Source organism: Toxorhynchites rutilus, chromosome 3 (assembly GCF_029784135.1).
Source record: "Toxorhynchites rutilus septentrionalis strain SRP chromosome 3, ASM2978413v1, whole genome shotgun sequence".
In the NCBI taxonomy this organism is placed as follows: Eukaryota; Metazoa; Arthropoda; class Insecta; order Diptera; family Culicidae; genus Toxorhynchites; species Toxorhynchites rutilus.
In genome coordinates, this window is record NC_073746.1 from 60,843,303 (window position 1) to 60,859,092 (window position 15,790).

A 15,790-nucleotide genomic window follows, 5' to 3' on the forward strand; every position below is an offset into this window, starting at 1 on the left:
AGATTGTCGATCGCTTTGTGCACAACGTAGTCGAACAAGTTGTATGTAACGAAACTAAATATTCAGCAAAAGAAGCAATCATTCAAAAGTGGTGCAAATTTATTCTCCACTTTCTTATGTTTGCCCTATATATAGTACATAGTACATTGTTTGTCACTAATTATTAAACTCTTTAAAACTCTGTGATATAATGGGGATACCGATTCTAAGAGACAAAATATCTATCGCATTCAATCAGTCTGCATACATTTTGCGTACACTCTACCCTTCCTCAAAACACCCGCTTCCCGTTTGAGGGATTGTTGAGTGAACATCCGTTTGTCGGTGTGCATCGAACGGGATTTTTTTGTTTTTCTCATGATTCATCTTGTACCCCTAATATTTTTCTTACCATCGACGGTTCCTTATTCCCAAAAGCAACGGCCTTTGTTTCATTTGTTTCACAAGTCGAGTGTCCCACGAAAAATGATTCTTCGCCACTAGACCGTCGGTTTTATATTTTCTTGTAGGCTAATGAATCAAAAAGAGGTGGGACTTCCAATACTTTCATAATCATAAATGTCACAATCATAAATATCATAAATTTATTTTTCGTGTTGAGAAATTTATTTTGTGATCAATTGAAAGGTGGCGAGGTCCCCATTTAACGAACATAAGGAATCGAGGCGGCCCAAGATGACGCGATCCGAGTCGGCCGTCGATCCGCCGTCGGAAGCGGCGGTCTCTCGCAGGCGAACCTGTGTTCCACTGATTGCCCAGTTGGGATACGATCCTTCAGTAAGGTGGCGATGTTTATTCGCATCATAATATTTCTAGCTTACTTGTAAAATTCGGCTTTTTTCTGTTCCTCTTGTTTCTTCTCGATTTTATCAGAAAATCACTTATTTATTGATCATTAGAAGCGATTTTTCCCCACCCCAATTGGTTCAATTTTAAGTTGAATGCTGGAGATCACTAATGTAGTCATTAAAATGTAATAGGGTGTATTGCCCTGTTCAATTTAAATGTTTGCGGACGAAGGAATCCATTGGAAAAGAAGTCTTGAATTGAATGAATCCAGTCATTAGTTTCACGATTCGAAGACCCAGTGGAACATTGAAGAGAAGTTTCACAAGGATTTTTTTAATCCCTTCAAAATAAACGTTTTACGGAATCTTGAGCTTGAATTAAGGCAGTATTCTAGTCTAGAAATTAAATAAAAATCATTTTTTTTCCTTCATATTTCTGTAGTTTAAGCATTTAAGAATATACCCTAGAAAGGACTTATCGAAAATTCAATTAATACCGAGTTAGAGCCATTTTAGTGATGCGGAATCTAACCTGGTACGGCCATAACAATGAACTTCAAACGCGTTTTTCTCAAAACTAGTTTTTTCAAACTGGCGTACACGATATCTCAAGTTCTACTGAACCGATTCATGTCAAATTTATGTGTATACAATCTACAGGCATCTCGCTATCGCGTGAACCTCTAAAATGTGATATATTTTTTTAAGTTTTACTATTTTTTAAAAAATCGGGAAACGTAAGAAAAAACTTTTTAATCCACATTTTGTTTTTCAAACGGACGTCATTTTGTCAAAAAAGATATCTTTGACTTGTCCGAGGTTCATGCGATAGCGGCATCTTAACTGATTCAGAATCTGTTCGAATTTTTTGTTTCAGATAACCAGAAGGGCTGGAATCGTGTACACCATGGCACAACTTTTTTTTGAACCCTCTCACTTCATCAGCTCTTAACTATTCTAGTTATGAATATTTTTTCTCCGTTCAATTTTTATTCTATTGTTAATAATGATACATTTGAAAAAAATATTCTTTGCTTTATTTTTACGGAGCTCGAAACAATGTCCGAAATGTGTGTCTTTACACTAGAATACCCCTTAACCCATTTTGCGCCAAGCGTTCAAATAATCGAACAGTAACTTTTAAATTTTTTATGTTTTTGGAAAGCAACCAAATGATAATGTTGTGCACCAAACGATAGTTTAATTTATTACCTGCCACTTACCATCAATTTTGTATAACTTTATTCAGCAGTAAATTCGATTTGAAGCAAGTATGCCTGGAAAGTGTTGTTTTCGTTGATTTTGTTGTTGTTGGAAGGAAGGTGTAGCTTTCATTTGAAAGAAAAAGTCTGCCGGTAATAAGTTAAAACTACATGGAATAAGAAAGATCACATATCACCATACGCGGATTAATTCAGATTTATACTTAGAGACCTTCATTAAGGTATTTATGAATATCGCATAATAGCTAATTGAAGTTACTTTTAGTTCGCAGTACGTTTGTACTTGCAAAAAAAAAGTGCGGGTTTCGGCCAATGTTCGATTTTTTGAACAGTCATATTCCGGTAAATGGAAGATGGGAAAAAAATATTTCTTGAACATAGAGGTTTCTTTAGCGATAATAATCAAAATTACGCCAGTGGCTATCGTTAAAAAATATTTTTTACGACTTGGTTGTTAATGGACTTAAAACGAGCATAGATAATACTGAGACATGCAAAAACTAGCGTAATTTGGCTGCACCTTGCTTTACTATGTAATTTGATCCATACTCTCTTCAATCAAGTCGGACAAATAATTAATTACTTACTTTACACGAACGTTAACTATCTGTTACAAACGACAATTATCAAATGATAGACAATCGCTTTCGAATGTTGATGGATTGTTGATTTGCAATGGAGCTTCTTTCATGACATACAATTTCCTGACATGAGTTCTATACAATTATCTTGTCTTTAGTCATTGTGGAATATTCAGTGATTCTCGCAAAAGTCAGGCTACAAACTCTATAATTATGTGATCAAACCAAAGTAAATTTTTCTTTGGGAAGAAGCTGGGGATGTTAACGACTCTATTTTCTCAAAACTACCCTAACTAATCATGTAATGAACAGTTGCTCGGTTTAACTATTCCTACAATTACCGTATGGAAATGATGACGGCGATGACAAGCGTATGTCACAGCTAATTGTACATCTGTGACACGACGTAAGGTATAATTGGAAAAACAAACATCCATTCCCCCATAAACAGTCGTATGTTTGCAGCCTCTGGCCACCTTACTCGTCAATCACCATTCATAATCCATGTCGGAAGATTGAATAAGTATATAGAGCTACAGACTTACAATTTTCGAAGCATAAAAAACAGATTGCTATCTACATACATTAACACCAACTTTCTCCTCCTTCTATTCACTTCTAGAGCAAACCAATCTTAGCCGAACCAATCGATTTCGAAGGATTTATCATTAAAAATAAAACGCTCATTCAGAATGACCCTCAGCGAGAGCTACTGCTATACCCGAATGACGATGTAACGGTGAGTACAATTGTTCCGCATATGTTTACCCCTGATAATCTGATGATCATATTCCCGTGCCCAACAGGAAGTGTTACTGCCGAAAAAAATCCGCACCGTAACCAGCAACATTCCAAACTTTACCAAAGCCCTTTCGGAAGGGAGCGACACGAATGGCAGCGAAAACGCCTCCAATGGGACCAACTCACAAGCTACTTCGCCGACCGGTGGCGGCCGATCTTCTTCTCCCTACGTGAATCTCCCTCCCCAAGGCCACTTGCTGACTCGTCAGGCGCTGCACACGTACGAGTCGGCGAACCATTTAATACACTACAAATACAGCGCGTACGGTGGAACCTGCTTCGAGTTGCCACGGTGAGTACACGAAATGCATTTGAGAAACCCCATTAATACATTTGACGCACTTGCGAGAAAATAATCAACGATTGTCAAACTTTGTTTGTACGGTGCGTGAAATTCCTATGAGCACATCCATATATTTTAACTGTTTGGGTGCTCTAAATTAGATTCTTTAAATATAAACATAGCCTCCAAAAGAGCTTTGAATATCAAGTAAATTTCACTGTTAAATGTTCCAGTTCTATTGTCAACAGTTATTTAAAATTATAAAAACACATTTTTGAAGTAGAAATTCTTATAAGCGAACCTCTTATTTTATTCTCAAAAATAGATTATAACATTGAACTGATAAATTTAATATTTGGTTGGTTTTCCATTTTTCAGAATCGTTTAATAAATTCGGTTTGGCATTTAATCAATCTGATTATCCAGCATTCTTTGTGGTATTTTATTCCACTCTATTCCACATATGTCTGCACCCAAAATTGATTTTTAGCTCATGTTTTTTCATCCGGATTTATGACATTAAATGAGACATAACATAACAGAAAATGTCATGACTCACAAATTCTGGTAAGCATTTGTATAATATACATGGTACAGCAATATAAGATTAATACGAGCGAGCGAAACAAAAGCCAAATAAGCTTTCCGCATACTTTGCCACATACACTGCCCAGACCGAGATAGATGTTGTTCTCCTTCATGCGCTCCTTTTTTACTTTTAGAGAACATTTCCCAACTTCATTTTATAATCAGGTGCAATACTATCACGTATTTGCTAAACAACTGTTGAAGCATCATTAGCCATGTGGATAGCGTGGTCGTGTAAAATATCTTTGCATTCCAGCCGTCCTTGGTTCGATCTCCATTGACGTCATATGGATTTCTTTTTTTTTTGCGCAATCCCAAATGAAATGAGAAAAGAAAACAGAAAGCATACAAACCATTTTTAAGCTTTTAAAACAACTCATTATTTGCGCATTTGACTCTCCAGCACACTAAATGGCATCATTTCTGCCAAAGATGACATGTTTTCTGCCAACGCTAGTTTGGGTGTAGTAACTTCATCTGGAATATAGTATACCTACTCCTACCACAGCGAGTCAAGTAATCCTTTATGAATAGTTAGTGAACAATAACTCGATTGATATAGTTTTGTTGAGAAGCGTGGCATACCACATTTCTCCTGTATTTTTCGACATTTTATTACTGCTCACTCTCGGTCAGACGGATCTCAAAAAAAACCTCTAGCCTTCCACCTTTCACTAGTGAAAGGTGAAAGGGGAATGTCTGAAGCGGATTCCAACACTTCTTTTCCTGACCGGCTCGAGCGTAGGATTCGGAGATCCCAAGGTCGGCTCGAGCGTAGGATTCGGAGATCCCAAGGTCGGCTCACAAGGACACTTTCGGAGATACAAATTAACACCAACTATTTTTTTTTTCAGTTCACTATCTCTTTTTTTTATTTAGCAACATACAATTTTGTTTTGTGTGTACCGTGTGTGTTCCGCGGCCGGCCGGCTTCACTGATCCTCTGGTCCTAGTCGTTGTCCTGGTCGATGATTCTGGGGGGCTGGATCGTGCTTTGCTGGCTAATTTCTTTTTTTCAGGTCCTTCTAGCTTGGCGGTCACAGTGGAAAAGAACTAGGCAAGCTTCCTCCCAGTCCACCCTCTCGATTATGTATTGTCCCATAATGTATGTCTGTATGTGTTTATGTGTAACCTTATCTCTGCCTACCTAACTGTTTTAAATGTTATCAGTGTCATCTATGCGTGATTGTAGGAATTTCATAAAGCAAACTACCTAAAAAGGTAACAATTTTAGGGTAAGAATTATTAGTAAAATAATGAAATTATAATTTTTGACACGCAAAAGGGCACTGTAGCTTATAAAGGTTACCGTTAGCTCGCTTAGATAGTCAGCAATACAATTAATTTTAATCATTCACAAATACAACAAAATATATAAAGCAATAGCAAAAATGTGTAATGCAATGGTTTTGCATCACAACCACTCATACACATTTCTCTGATATCATATGAATGTTTGCACGGGTCATATAACCCGTTGCGGTAGTTAGGACAGATTACATAGGGGGTGTGGGGGCATAGTGGTCACCCTAAGGAATATGCTCATTTTCAGCGTCCACATACCGCTTCAATTCCCGGTTTTTCGAAGAATATTATAACTCATTGTTGTACAAGATAGTAAACGGCTTTTACTATGAAAATTCAAAATAGTAGATTTTTCATCATTAGAAAAAAAGGTGAAAATCGATTTTTTTTTCTCTTGGAGGTAAAGTAGTCACCTAGTGGGGGCAAAGTGGTCACTAGAGTGCCAATGGATGTATGGGAAAAAAGTGACCGTCAAATTTTCAAAGCGAACTTGATTAAAAATGTTGATTCTCACGAAAAAGTACCCTATGCAAAATATCAGCTCAATCGGACTTCATTTACTAGTGTCGCACAACGGTCAAAGTTTGAGTTTTTTGAAAAACCGAAAAATCAACCAAGGGGGAGTAAAGGAAATCGGGGTTTTCGGAAAAAAATTATTAATGCCAAATGTCATCAAGTTGCATGAAACGTCGAGATCTACTGTCATCTCGAAAATTTTTTTTTGTCAATAATCGACGCTGTGGAACTTTGTATTTTTTTTTCGAAATAGGCAAAGGGTATGGTTTAGGGGGCCAATGAAAATTGTTACCGATTGCTCATACCGATTTTTGATACGGAATTCCCTGCGGAATGTTGTTTTGCGTGAAAAAACCCCCTTTGTAAAATATTAGCTCATTCGGACTTCGTTTACTATTTTCGCAGATGTCAAAATTTAAGTATAGGGGGGTCTCCGTAGCCACATTGGTTGCGCGTTCGCTTAGTAAGCGATCGATCGTGAGTTCAAAACTCAGGGCCCCCATTGACCATCTTTGTGTTGTTACAGAATAACTACGTCCACGCAACAATCATCAGCGATGGAGATCGATCCACGGACGAAATAAGATCGATTCATCCATACAACTGCTCTGCTCTGCAAGAAAACATCGGGCTGCTGTTCTATAAATAACTCAACTATGGATCAACGACTGTCTCCGCTGTCCAGTCTTAACTGGATAATGGAAGAACAGATAGAAAACTCTTACGCCTAAATGGCTACTGTATAAATGTGTACCATTTGCAATGGTATAGAAGGGAATACTCTAACGCCGAAAAATGGCAACTGTGTAATGTGCTAATTATAGATATGATAAACATGTGACATGTACACGATTAAAATTCGGCTCTGTTACAGCTAAAATGCTAATGAGCCTAAAATAAACAAAAGGGATAAAAAAAAAATTAAGTTTTTAGAAAATCGAAAAATCACCCACGGGGGCGAGTAAAATCGAAATCTTCAAAAAAAATGTTTGATGCCAAATGTCTCAGAATTGCATGAAACATCGAGATTCACTGTTATCTCGAAAAAAGAATCGTTTTTTGAAAACCCCGATTTCCTTTACTCCACCCTAGGGTGATTTCTCGATTTTCAGAAAACTTAAATTTTAACCGCTGTGCGACACTAGTAAATGAAGTCCGATTGAGCTGATATTTCAGAGAGGGTATTTGATCGCCCAAATCAACATTTCGCAGTGAGTCCCATATGAAAAATCGATATGACGATTTTTATTGGCTCCCTAAACCATACGTTTTGCCTCGTGTTCCGAAAAAAACGACAAAAAAGTCCCAGAGCGTCGACTTTGGACAAATTTTTTTTTTCGAGATGACAGTAGATCTCGACGTTTTATGCAATTTGAAGACATTTGGCATCAAAATTTTGAGCTTGAGCTTGAGTTTGGGTAAACTGTACAATTCGTAGTTGCTCTCCGTGATTGACCTGAACCAACCAAATTGCGCAAAGAACACACAGAATGACGCTTGGGACTAGCAAATCATTCTCGTTGTGCAATTTTCGGTGATTCGAGCTTTAAATGGTCAATAACGACGCCGGCCACGTCCTTACAGTCACCAGGGGAAGGGAAGGAATGTTAGTATGATATTCACCGCCCGAAGGCCAGAAGGGTCGCCTCTATAGCGTGGTTCCCTAGCGTTTATCATGGAAAGGATAGTTGTTAGTAGGGAGAGGTAAAAATTAGGATTCACTGTGGTAAGTGATGTACTTATATATAGGCGAACTATCGACCACTCGACGAACCAAAATTCTGAAAATCATAACACGCGGCAGAGATTATCTTTAGGTATTCTAAAAAGGAAAACCTGTTAGTATAATTGGACTGGTTCTATATTTTGTTATTTTATCGTACGTACGTATCTAAATTCAATCATGACGTCGAAGAGTCTCTTTGGGGTACCTGAAAAGGTAACCGAAGGAATTCCTATGGAACCAATAAGACGGGCGATATATTTCGTTATTCATCCCGCGTATTCTGTATCGAACTCTAATAACGATGGCAGGGAGTTATGTTTCGGAAACCAGAGAAGCTAACCAAGAGCACTAAACGGATGAAGAACCTATAGTCTGAGTTTATAAACTCAATTTAGTGGCTGGAATTGAAAAACCAAAAACTAATATAAATGCATAAATTCTTTCAACTAACTAATTTATTTCAAATGAAAACTAAAATTAGAGTCTTCTGACTCAAATTATGAAATTAAAAATCTCTAAAATAATTAAACCATGAGCCTGATTACGAACGCCACCCCACGGCGAAAACGAGACGAAGTGTATTTAACCTTGCATACAAATCATCTCGTCTCCAACGCGAAATGAGGCTCGCTATCAGGATCCCTATTATCCGCACAATACGTCAGATAAACAACGATGGATTGAAACATCCCTAAACAAAAAAAAAACAAAAATAAACATTGAAAAAAAAATAACAGCGATGAACTCGAAAGATAGAAAAAAAACTTGCACAAACACCAAGGACAAGTGTAGTAAGCAAGCAAAAACGCTGACACCATCTAATCAAATAAAAAAAAATGCACATCTGAAAAACCGCCTCTCCGCACCACTGCATAGCAATCTCAATCGTTCCATGTCGGTTCATGTCACAGGTGATGAAGAAAACTTCCCGACACTCGCTGCTTGCATGAGAAAGCCGTTATCAAATCCTCCACTACTTTCAGAATCCCCATTCTACAGAAAGGAATTGAATAACTACATTGGGACGAAACAAAATGAAACTCCCCAATATGCAGCGAAAATGCGGCTGCACGAATCGTATACAATTGCGAGAAGAGAATGGCTACACATAATTGCAGTGATGCGGCTGCCAGTGCAAACCAAATGAAACCCGTTTAATGTATGTGTAAGAGAAAAGAGAACCTTGCTGGAGAAGAGAAGAGAGAACTTCAGAACAGTTTCCCTTAGCTGCACAACACAAACACCCTCTCTACACATACACAATGAGGAACGTCATAGCAAATAACTGCGTGTGACGATTAGGAGCAGAGAGCCCATGGTACGCGAGCATCAGAAAGACTTGTACCTCATATCGCCGCATCCGGCCGGTTCAGGCCCGCCAACAACTCATTGTACTACTCCGCTCTCGCTACTCGCAAACTGGAGAAGCATCAGTCATCTACAAAACAAATACCCACCTTACATACACATACAAGTCCAAGAGAGGAACGTCGCCTAACAACACAGAGAGCGCGACGATTAAGAACACAGCGACACGAATAGTTTTCAACGCCATGTGTAAGTGGGGCGATAATCAAAAAACTTTTCCGTCTATATAAAACATGTTTTCTGGATATGACTATAATGATTGGGCGAGCCCATTATAATGGGGAAAAGGGGAATTCAAAACACAAAAAAAATGGAGAGAAGCACTTAGCTCACGATGTGGCATAACGCCTGCTGATTCTCCCGCGGTGATAAACGCACTACGACATATACACACACAAACACTTCGCAAAACTAATGGGGAGAAAACACGCGAACAAGTCTGAGCCGGTTCGATAAATTGGCAAATTGGCGAGAAAACGAAAAAAACACTTTTAGCCTTTCTGAGCAAATACTTTTCGAAGATACTCCGACATTTGACACATTTTCACACGGTGGATGAAACCGAAACACGTTTGAACATGTTGCACGACGAAAACAAAACCAAACGCGGAGCGAACTAAAATGCGTCTGCACCCGACGACTGCCCGATCGGAACTCGACATTTGGCATCAAATTTTTTTTTCGAAAACTCCGATTTCCTTTAGTTCCCCTTGGGTGATTTTTCGGTTTTCAAAAAACTCAAACTTTGACCGCTGTGCGACACTAGTAAATGAAGTCCGATTGAGTTGTTATGTTGCATAGGGTAGTTTTTCGTGGGAATCAACATTTCTAATGAAGTTTACTTTGAAAATTCAAGATGGCCATTTTCATTGGTACTCTAGTGGTCACTCGCACATATCAAGCTAAATGGGATAGATTTATGCGTTTTTTCGTCCAAATTTGTTCACATTTGATATAGGTAGGTACATGTATGGAATGAGATTGGTCTATCCACCTAGAGTCTCAATTTTCTCACGCATACAAAAACGTAGTAAGAAACACATAACGTTCCGTATAAAGAGGCTTGGTTTAGTTGGAGTGGCATTTTGACGTAGGACTACGTCTTTCATTTCTATACCGGGGTGTAAAATCAAAGTTTCGAAAACGAAAGCGTTACGCCGGAGACCGAGATTTTGAGTGTTAATAGCTCCTAAACAACTGAACGAAATGGTATGATAAACACTTCATTCGAAAGATAAAATGTCTACGCGTTCTATACTTGTTACTTTCTGATCCAAAAAATTGTTTCAATAGTCTTAAATTTGCTTTCAAAATAGGCTATTGAAATCACCAATCGGTATATAAGCGAGCGCCGCTCGGAAATCCACTCAGTACTAACTGAACAGCGATTGGAGCATGTTGTCGCTGTTGTGGTGAAGCTCTTCATTTATCATGAAAGCGCGGATGAACGGTGTCACCAAGAGCCTGTTTGTGCACCTTAGGCCAGAAGGGAATCCATCAGGAGGAGAGTGATGCTACAAACGGTTCCCCGGGAAGATCTCGAAGCAGCCGCTACACACACACACACATACACGCACGGAATTCTTTCCGTTTGGATCGAGAAAGATCCGGAAAATAATCTGCCAGTTCCTCTAGGAATTTAAAAATACATTCATGTGAAAGAGTTTATTTGAATGTTTTCTATCCATGTAACACTGTGACCAAATATGTTTCAATCAAGTGCTATTAACAGATGGTTATCGAGTTAGCATTAACCACTGGTGGGCTTCCAGTATCGAGGAAAATGTGGAAATATCTAATCGTTACTGAAAATAATCTGCCAGTTCCTCTGGGAATTTGAAATTACATTCATATGAAAGAGTTTATTTTAATGTTTCCTATCCATGTAACACTGTGACCAAATACATTAGGTTTTGTGATTTTTCAATCAATCGCAATCAACAGGATAGCTTCTGAAGATTATTCTTCCCCATCAGTAGGATATTTCCGTATCCAATATTGGATGCATAAAACCTTGTGCCTCCAACGTAACGCTCTCGTTTTCGAAGTTCTCCAAATATTCATTCATTCAGAATGAATTCAGATTCAACTTCATACAAATGATCTCTAAATCAACGATAGTCCTACGTCACCCTTGCGGTTATACCATAGATATAACCCACTTCCTGTTTTTTTCCAGGGTCAAAGCCACAAAAAAAACAGGAAGTGGGTTATATCTATGGTATAACCGCAAGGGTGACGTAGGACTATCGTTGAAAAATTTCTCTATTGAAAGAAAAATTTTAACGCTTTCGCGTGAGTTCTGTTACAATACTAAAAAATTTATTCAAAAGTTTCACAATATATACATGGTTCCTTAAACTAAGATTGACGAGGAACATCTCCTCTCTCTCTCTTGAAAACCGATAACATATCGGTTTCGTTTAGATCATCTACCTTCCTTGTCCCTTCTTCTAGCGTATGGTAACGTGCAGTCTGAGACGGCTGCACTACCCTAAGAAAATACCTTAAGTTTATAGCACCTCGTCGGTGCGCCTATCTTATTCTTGGATTTCCCCTTTCCATCCTTCGCTCTAAATAACATCCTTTTATTTTATTACACCCTGCTGGTGTATCTGGCTGAGCGCAGCTAGGGATGGAAAAGGGTAATAAAAATGCATCCTAAATGATGCATGCATTAAATTGTTTACCGGACGCTATTTAAATATTCGTCCATTCTGAATTTATGACCGGCAATAATTTCGAACTACAAGCGTTTTCTAGCCTAACAAAACACTTGAGCTCTTACATCTTTTAATTGCCTTACATTGGTCCTTTCTAAACGTTTCTATACCTCGCTTGGAGGTCTTTTCTAAATATAATCTCAAATATTGCTTATCTTATGGATCTGTAACTCGATCCGCGATAAGCCTCAGCTGTCCGTAACATTCCGGACTCCGTAAATCTACTACATAGATTTACTCAATTATAGACAACTATCACGGTTTAAAATAATAGGAATATTTCTTGATTCTTCCTGAACTCTATTTAGCCGTATCATGTCTAATAACGAAGGCGGATCATCATTTCTTCTATTATTTTGTCTATTACTTCTTCTCTTTAATTTTATGTATACGTAAATTCCTACTATTATAATCATTGAAATAACAGTTATGGTACCTCCAAATGTATATACGTGTTTCTTTTTTATAAAATCGTCTTCAGGTATTACTGTATCCTTTATATCTACCTTTTCATATGGATTTCTACTCGAGATAGTTGTATTCAAATTTTCATTTATGTTTGGTTTTTCTAGTACATATGGTAGTTTCTGAATAGGTTTAAAAAATATTCTAGCTTCCCCGTTATGTCCAGATATTTGGGCATAACGAATAGTTTTTTCTGTTAGGATCTTACAATCTGGGAACAGTTCTATGATCGCGTTCTTATAAGGCGGTGACATGGCTACATTATTACAATGGATTATTATCTTGCTAGGGTCGCTCGTTGTGTACAATATAGAGTTGATCTTATTCAATTTTGTTAACATGGTGTATGGTTCTTCCATCATCTTTGTTGAGCATTTTTGTTTTATCGTTTCATGAAGTAATGCTCCAGCTATGCAATCTGGAACTCTGGTTAATTCTGGCTGATTTACCACATAATGACTTTCATTAAGCTTTATTAAATTTCCATCTGGGTAAAAAAATTCATGTTTATTATTAATTGCTATTACATGGTGATCTATTTTTATAACACTTCCATTTTCAGGAATAGGGATTACATTGAATACTTCGAAGTTTTCCTTATTAATAATTACATTTTCCATTATTATATTTACTGTTCCATTTTCAATTTTAATGTTGTATTTAACTGCAAGTGGGTCTCTAAGGATTGAGTATCCTTCTGGTAATTGCTTCTTTATATTTTGAATTGCCTTTTGCATTTCATTTTCGGCTAAAGGGTGAGTCTTAATTATCCTGTATTTTCGAGTTATGCCATCAATCAATTGCAAAGCTAACGTTGTGGTCTCAAAACATTTTCTTGCGAATATATTAGTTCTTTCTTCGGAATACTTTCCCTTCAAAGATAACATTCCTTCATTTAGTCTACGAATTCTTACGCTTAATTCATCTCCCATATTTTTGCTTCTTTGATTCAATAGTCTCATGGTTTGTGAGATATCATGAAGTTTTTGCTCTTCGTGAATACGCAAAGACTGTACTTCGTCTTCCACATCATTACTCCCAAATAACAGGTCTTTCAAAAACCCAAGTATTCCACGACTCCTTTTTGATCGTGATAAAAAATTTATTTCTTGTTTTGCATTGTTACATTGTCGTTCTATCGACATTACAAGTTCTGTCAAAGCGCTGTCTTGAGTTACATTCCCCATGAACTTCAAGGTTCTTTCTAAGTTCGAATGAATAGAGTCTAGCATAGAAATATCGTCGTTAGGAATTAAGTTGGATACAATATTTGTCCTCCAAATTCCTCGCTTTACTATACATGACCCAACATGATCAAACATTAAACCCCCTTCCTCAATAGGCTGGATGTTGACGGCATTTGTCAAATTTACCAGTACTAGAATTGCCATTGCGGTTACGATAGCCTTTTGTATCGTGCCGGTATATGGTCTTATTTTACCTATGACTTTCTTTTTTGTTTGTGGCTTCGGTTTCAATTTTGACGCCAGCTCTTTTACATGCTCGATGTTAACCGTTTTTCTTACTCCCCATTCTTGAGGATTTCGCGGTCCCTTAATTTCCTCTTTACTCCCTGGGGCACTTTTAATTACTCCAACAAAGTTAAGAGGTGGTGAGGAAATAGTGGTATCTTTTGAGCTCTCGATTTCATTGTTCTTACTTACATCTAATACTGCTAATTTTACAGCTGGTCTAGTAATTTCACCTTTAATTGTTTCCACGGTAGCGGATCTAACTTGCCCATCCATATTAGTTGTTGTTCTTATCACCTTGCCCTTATGCCATTTACCTTTCTTTTCTTCATCGGCAAAAACCACGATATCCCCTACCTTTATAGGTTTAGTCTTCTCCAACCATTTATTTCTTTTAGTTAGGGTTGGGAGGTATTCTTTTATCCACCGATTCCAATATCCCTTAACAATTGATTGCGCTCTTTTCCAGTGTTGACGAGTTGCTTCTGCTTTGGAAACGTCGTCGATCGTAATGACAGCTTCACCAGCGCAACCTAACAGAAAGTGATTAGGAGTTAAAACCTCATCGTCTTCTGTATCTAAAGGAATATGCGTTAACGGGCGATTGTTAATGAGGAATTCAACTTCGGTTAGTATGGTTCTAAGTTCATACTCTGGTATGGTTTCTTGTTTTTGAGGTAAAAGGCTTTTAACTTCTCTCACCATTCTTTCCCATACTCCACCGAAATGCGGTGAAGCGGGAGGATTAAAATGCCATTTGACTCCGTCGTCTGATAGCCTTCTAAGAATTTTCTCAAATTCGTTTCTTGCTCCAATGAAATTAGTTCCATTGTCGCTGAACAACTCTTGCACTTTACCTCTACGATATTGTAAATTTCGGAAACATATAATAAAAGAGTCTGAGCTCATATCTTGTGCTAATTCGAGATGTACTGCTCTTGTTGTCATACAAGTAAACAAACATCCCCAACGTTTTTCAGTGCGTCTTCCAATAGACACGCCATAAGGGCCGAAATAATCTGTGCCTGTATACGTGAATGGCTTACAATATGGTGTAGTTCTAGAACGTGGTAGGGTTGCCATCATTGGAGGAATTGGCTCCGCAGACATATTTTTACAAAATTGGCACTTCCTTCTAACTGTCTTAATAGCAACTCTGATGTTTGTTATCCAGAATTTTTGTCGCACTGCCGCTATGGCAGTCTCCAGGTTTTTATGTCGATATTTTTCGTGATAATGACGTAATATCAAAGTGCTCACATAATGCTTGTAGGACAGAATGATAGGTGTTCTGGCTGAAGTTGGTAAACAGTTAGCGTTCTCAATACGTCCCTTTGATCTCATTATTCCATCCGTGCAAATTTCCGGGCTAAGTGCTCGAATTTCACTTCCCTTATGAATTTTCATTTTATTTTGTAAGAGTTCCATTTCTTTGGGATATGACTCCCATTGAGCCTTATATATTAAAACGAGCTCAGCATAATCCAGGTCCTCCTTGTCAATATTTTTATTGAAGCTTTGGTTCCTGCATTTTGATTTCAGCCAATCGATATATTTGAATGCAATTGCAACAGAACGCTTCAATCTCACAAAATCCGAACACCAATTTATATGAATGCTTTTCAGACCACTAAACTCTTTCGATTGAATAGTGTGCAGTGGTCTTAATTCTTCGTCAGTGTCGCTTCTCTGAACTTCATTTGGCCAGTTTTCTTCATTATCATATAAGAACTGTGGGCCTGTAAACCAGATTGAATTACTATTTGATAATTTCGTAGCTTCATCCGCTGGATTATTCCTACTATTCACCCATTTCCACTGGTTTACGTATGTGGTTTCTAATATTTCTCCTATCCGTAAGGCAACAAACTGTTTGTACTTGCGTGGTTCTGAACGAATCCATGCTAATACAGTTTTGGAATCTGACCAAAATACTACTCTATCTATTGAT

At 37.8% G+C, this 15,790-nt stretch overlaps 1 protein-coding gene across 5 annotated transcripts in view; it reads left to right on the forward strand.

The window, feature by feature from the left end:
* LOC129779214 (dedicator of cytokinesis protein 9) overlaps positions 1–15,790 on the forward strand; it is a 240,711-nt gene that overhangs the window by 165,884 nt on the left and 59,037 nt on the right. For all 5 annotated transcript variants that reach the window (XM_055786564.1, XM_055786560.1, XM_055786561.1 and 2 more), the window contains exons 2-3: positions 3,215–3,331; positions 3,399–3,685. In XM_055786564.1, the coding sequence (XP_055642539.1) occupies positions 3,215–3,331; positions 3,399–3,685 (404 nt within the window). The remainder of the gene's footprint in view (positions 1–3,214; positions 3,332–3,398; positions 3,686–15,790) is intronic.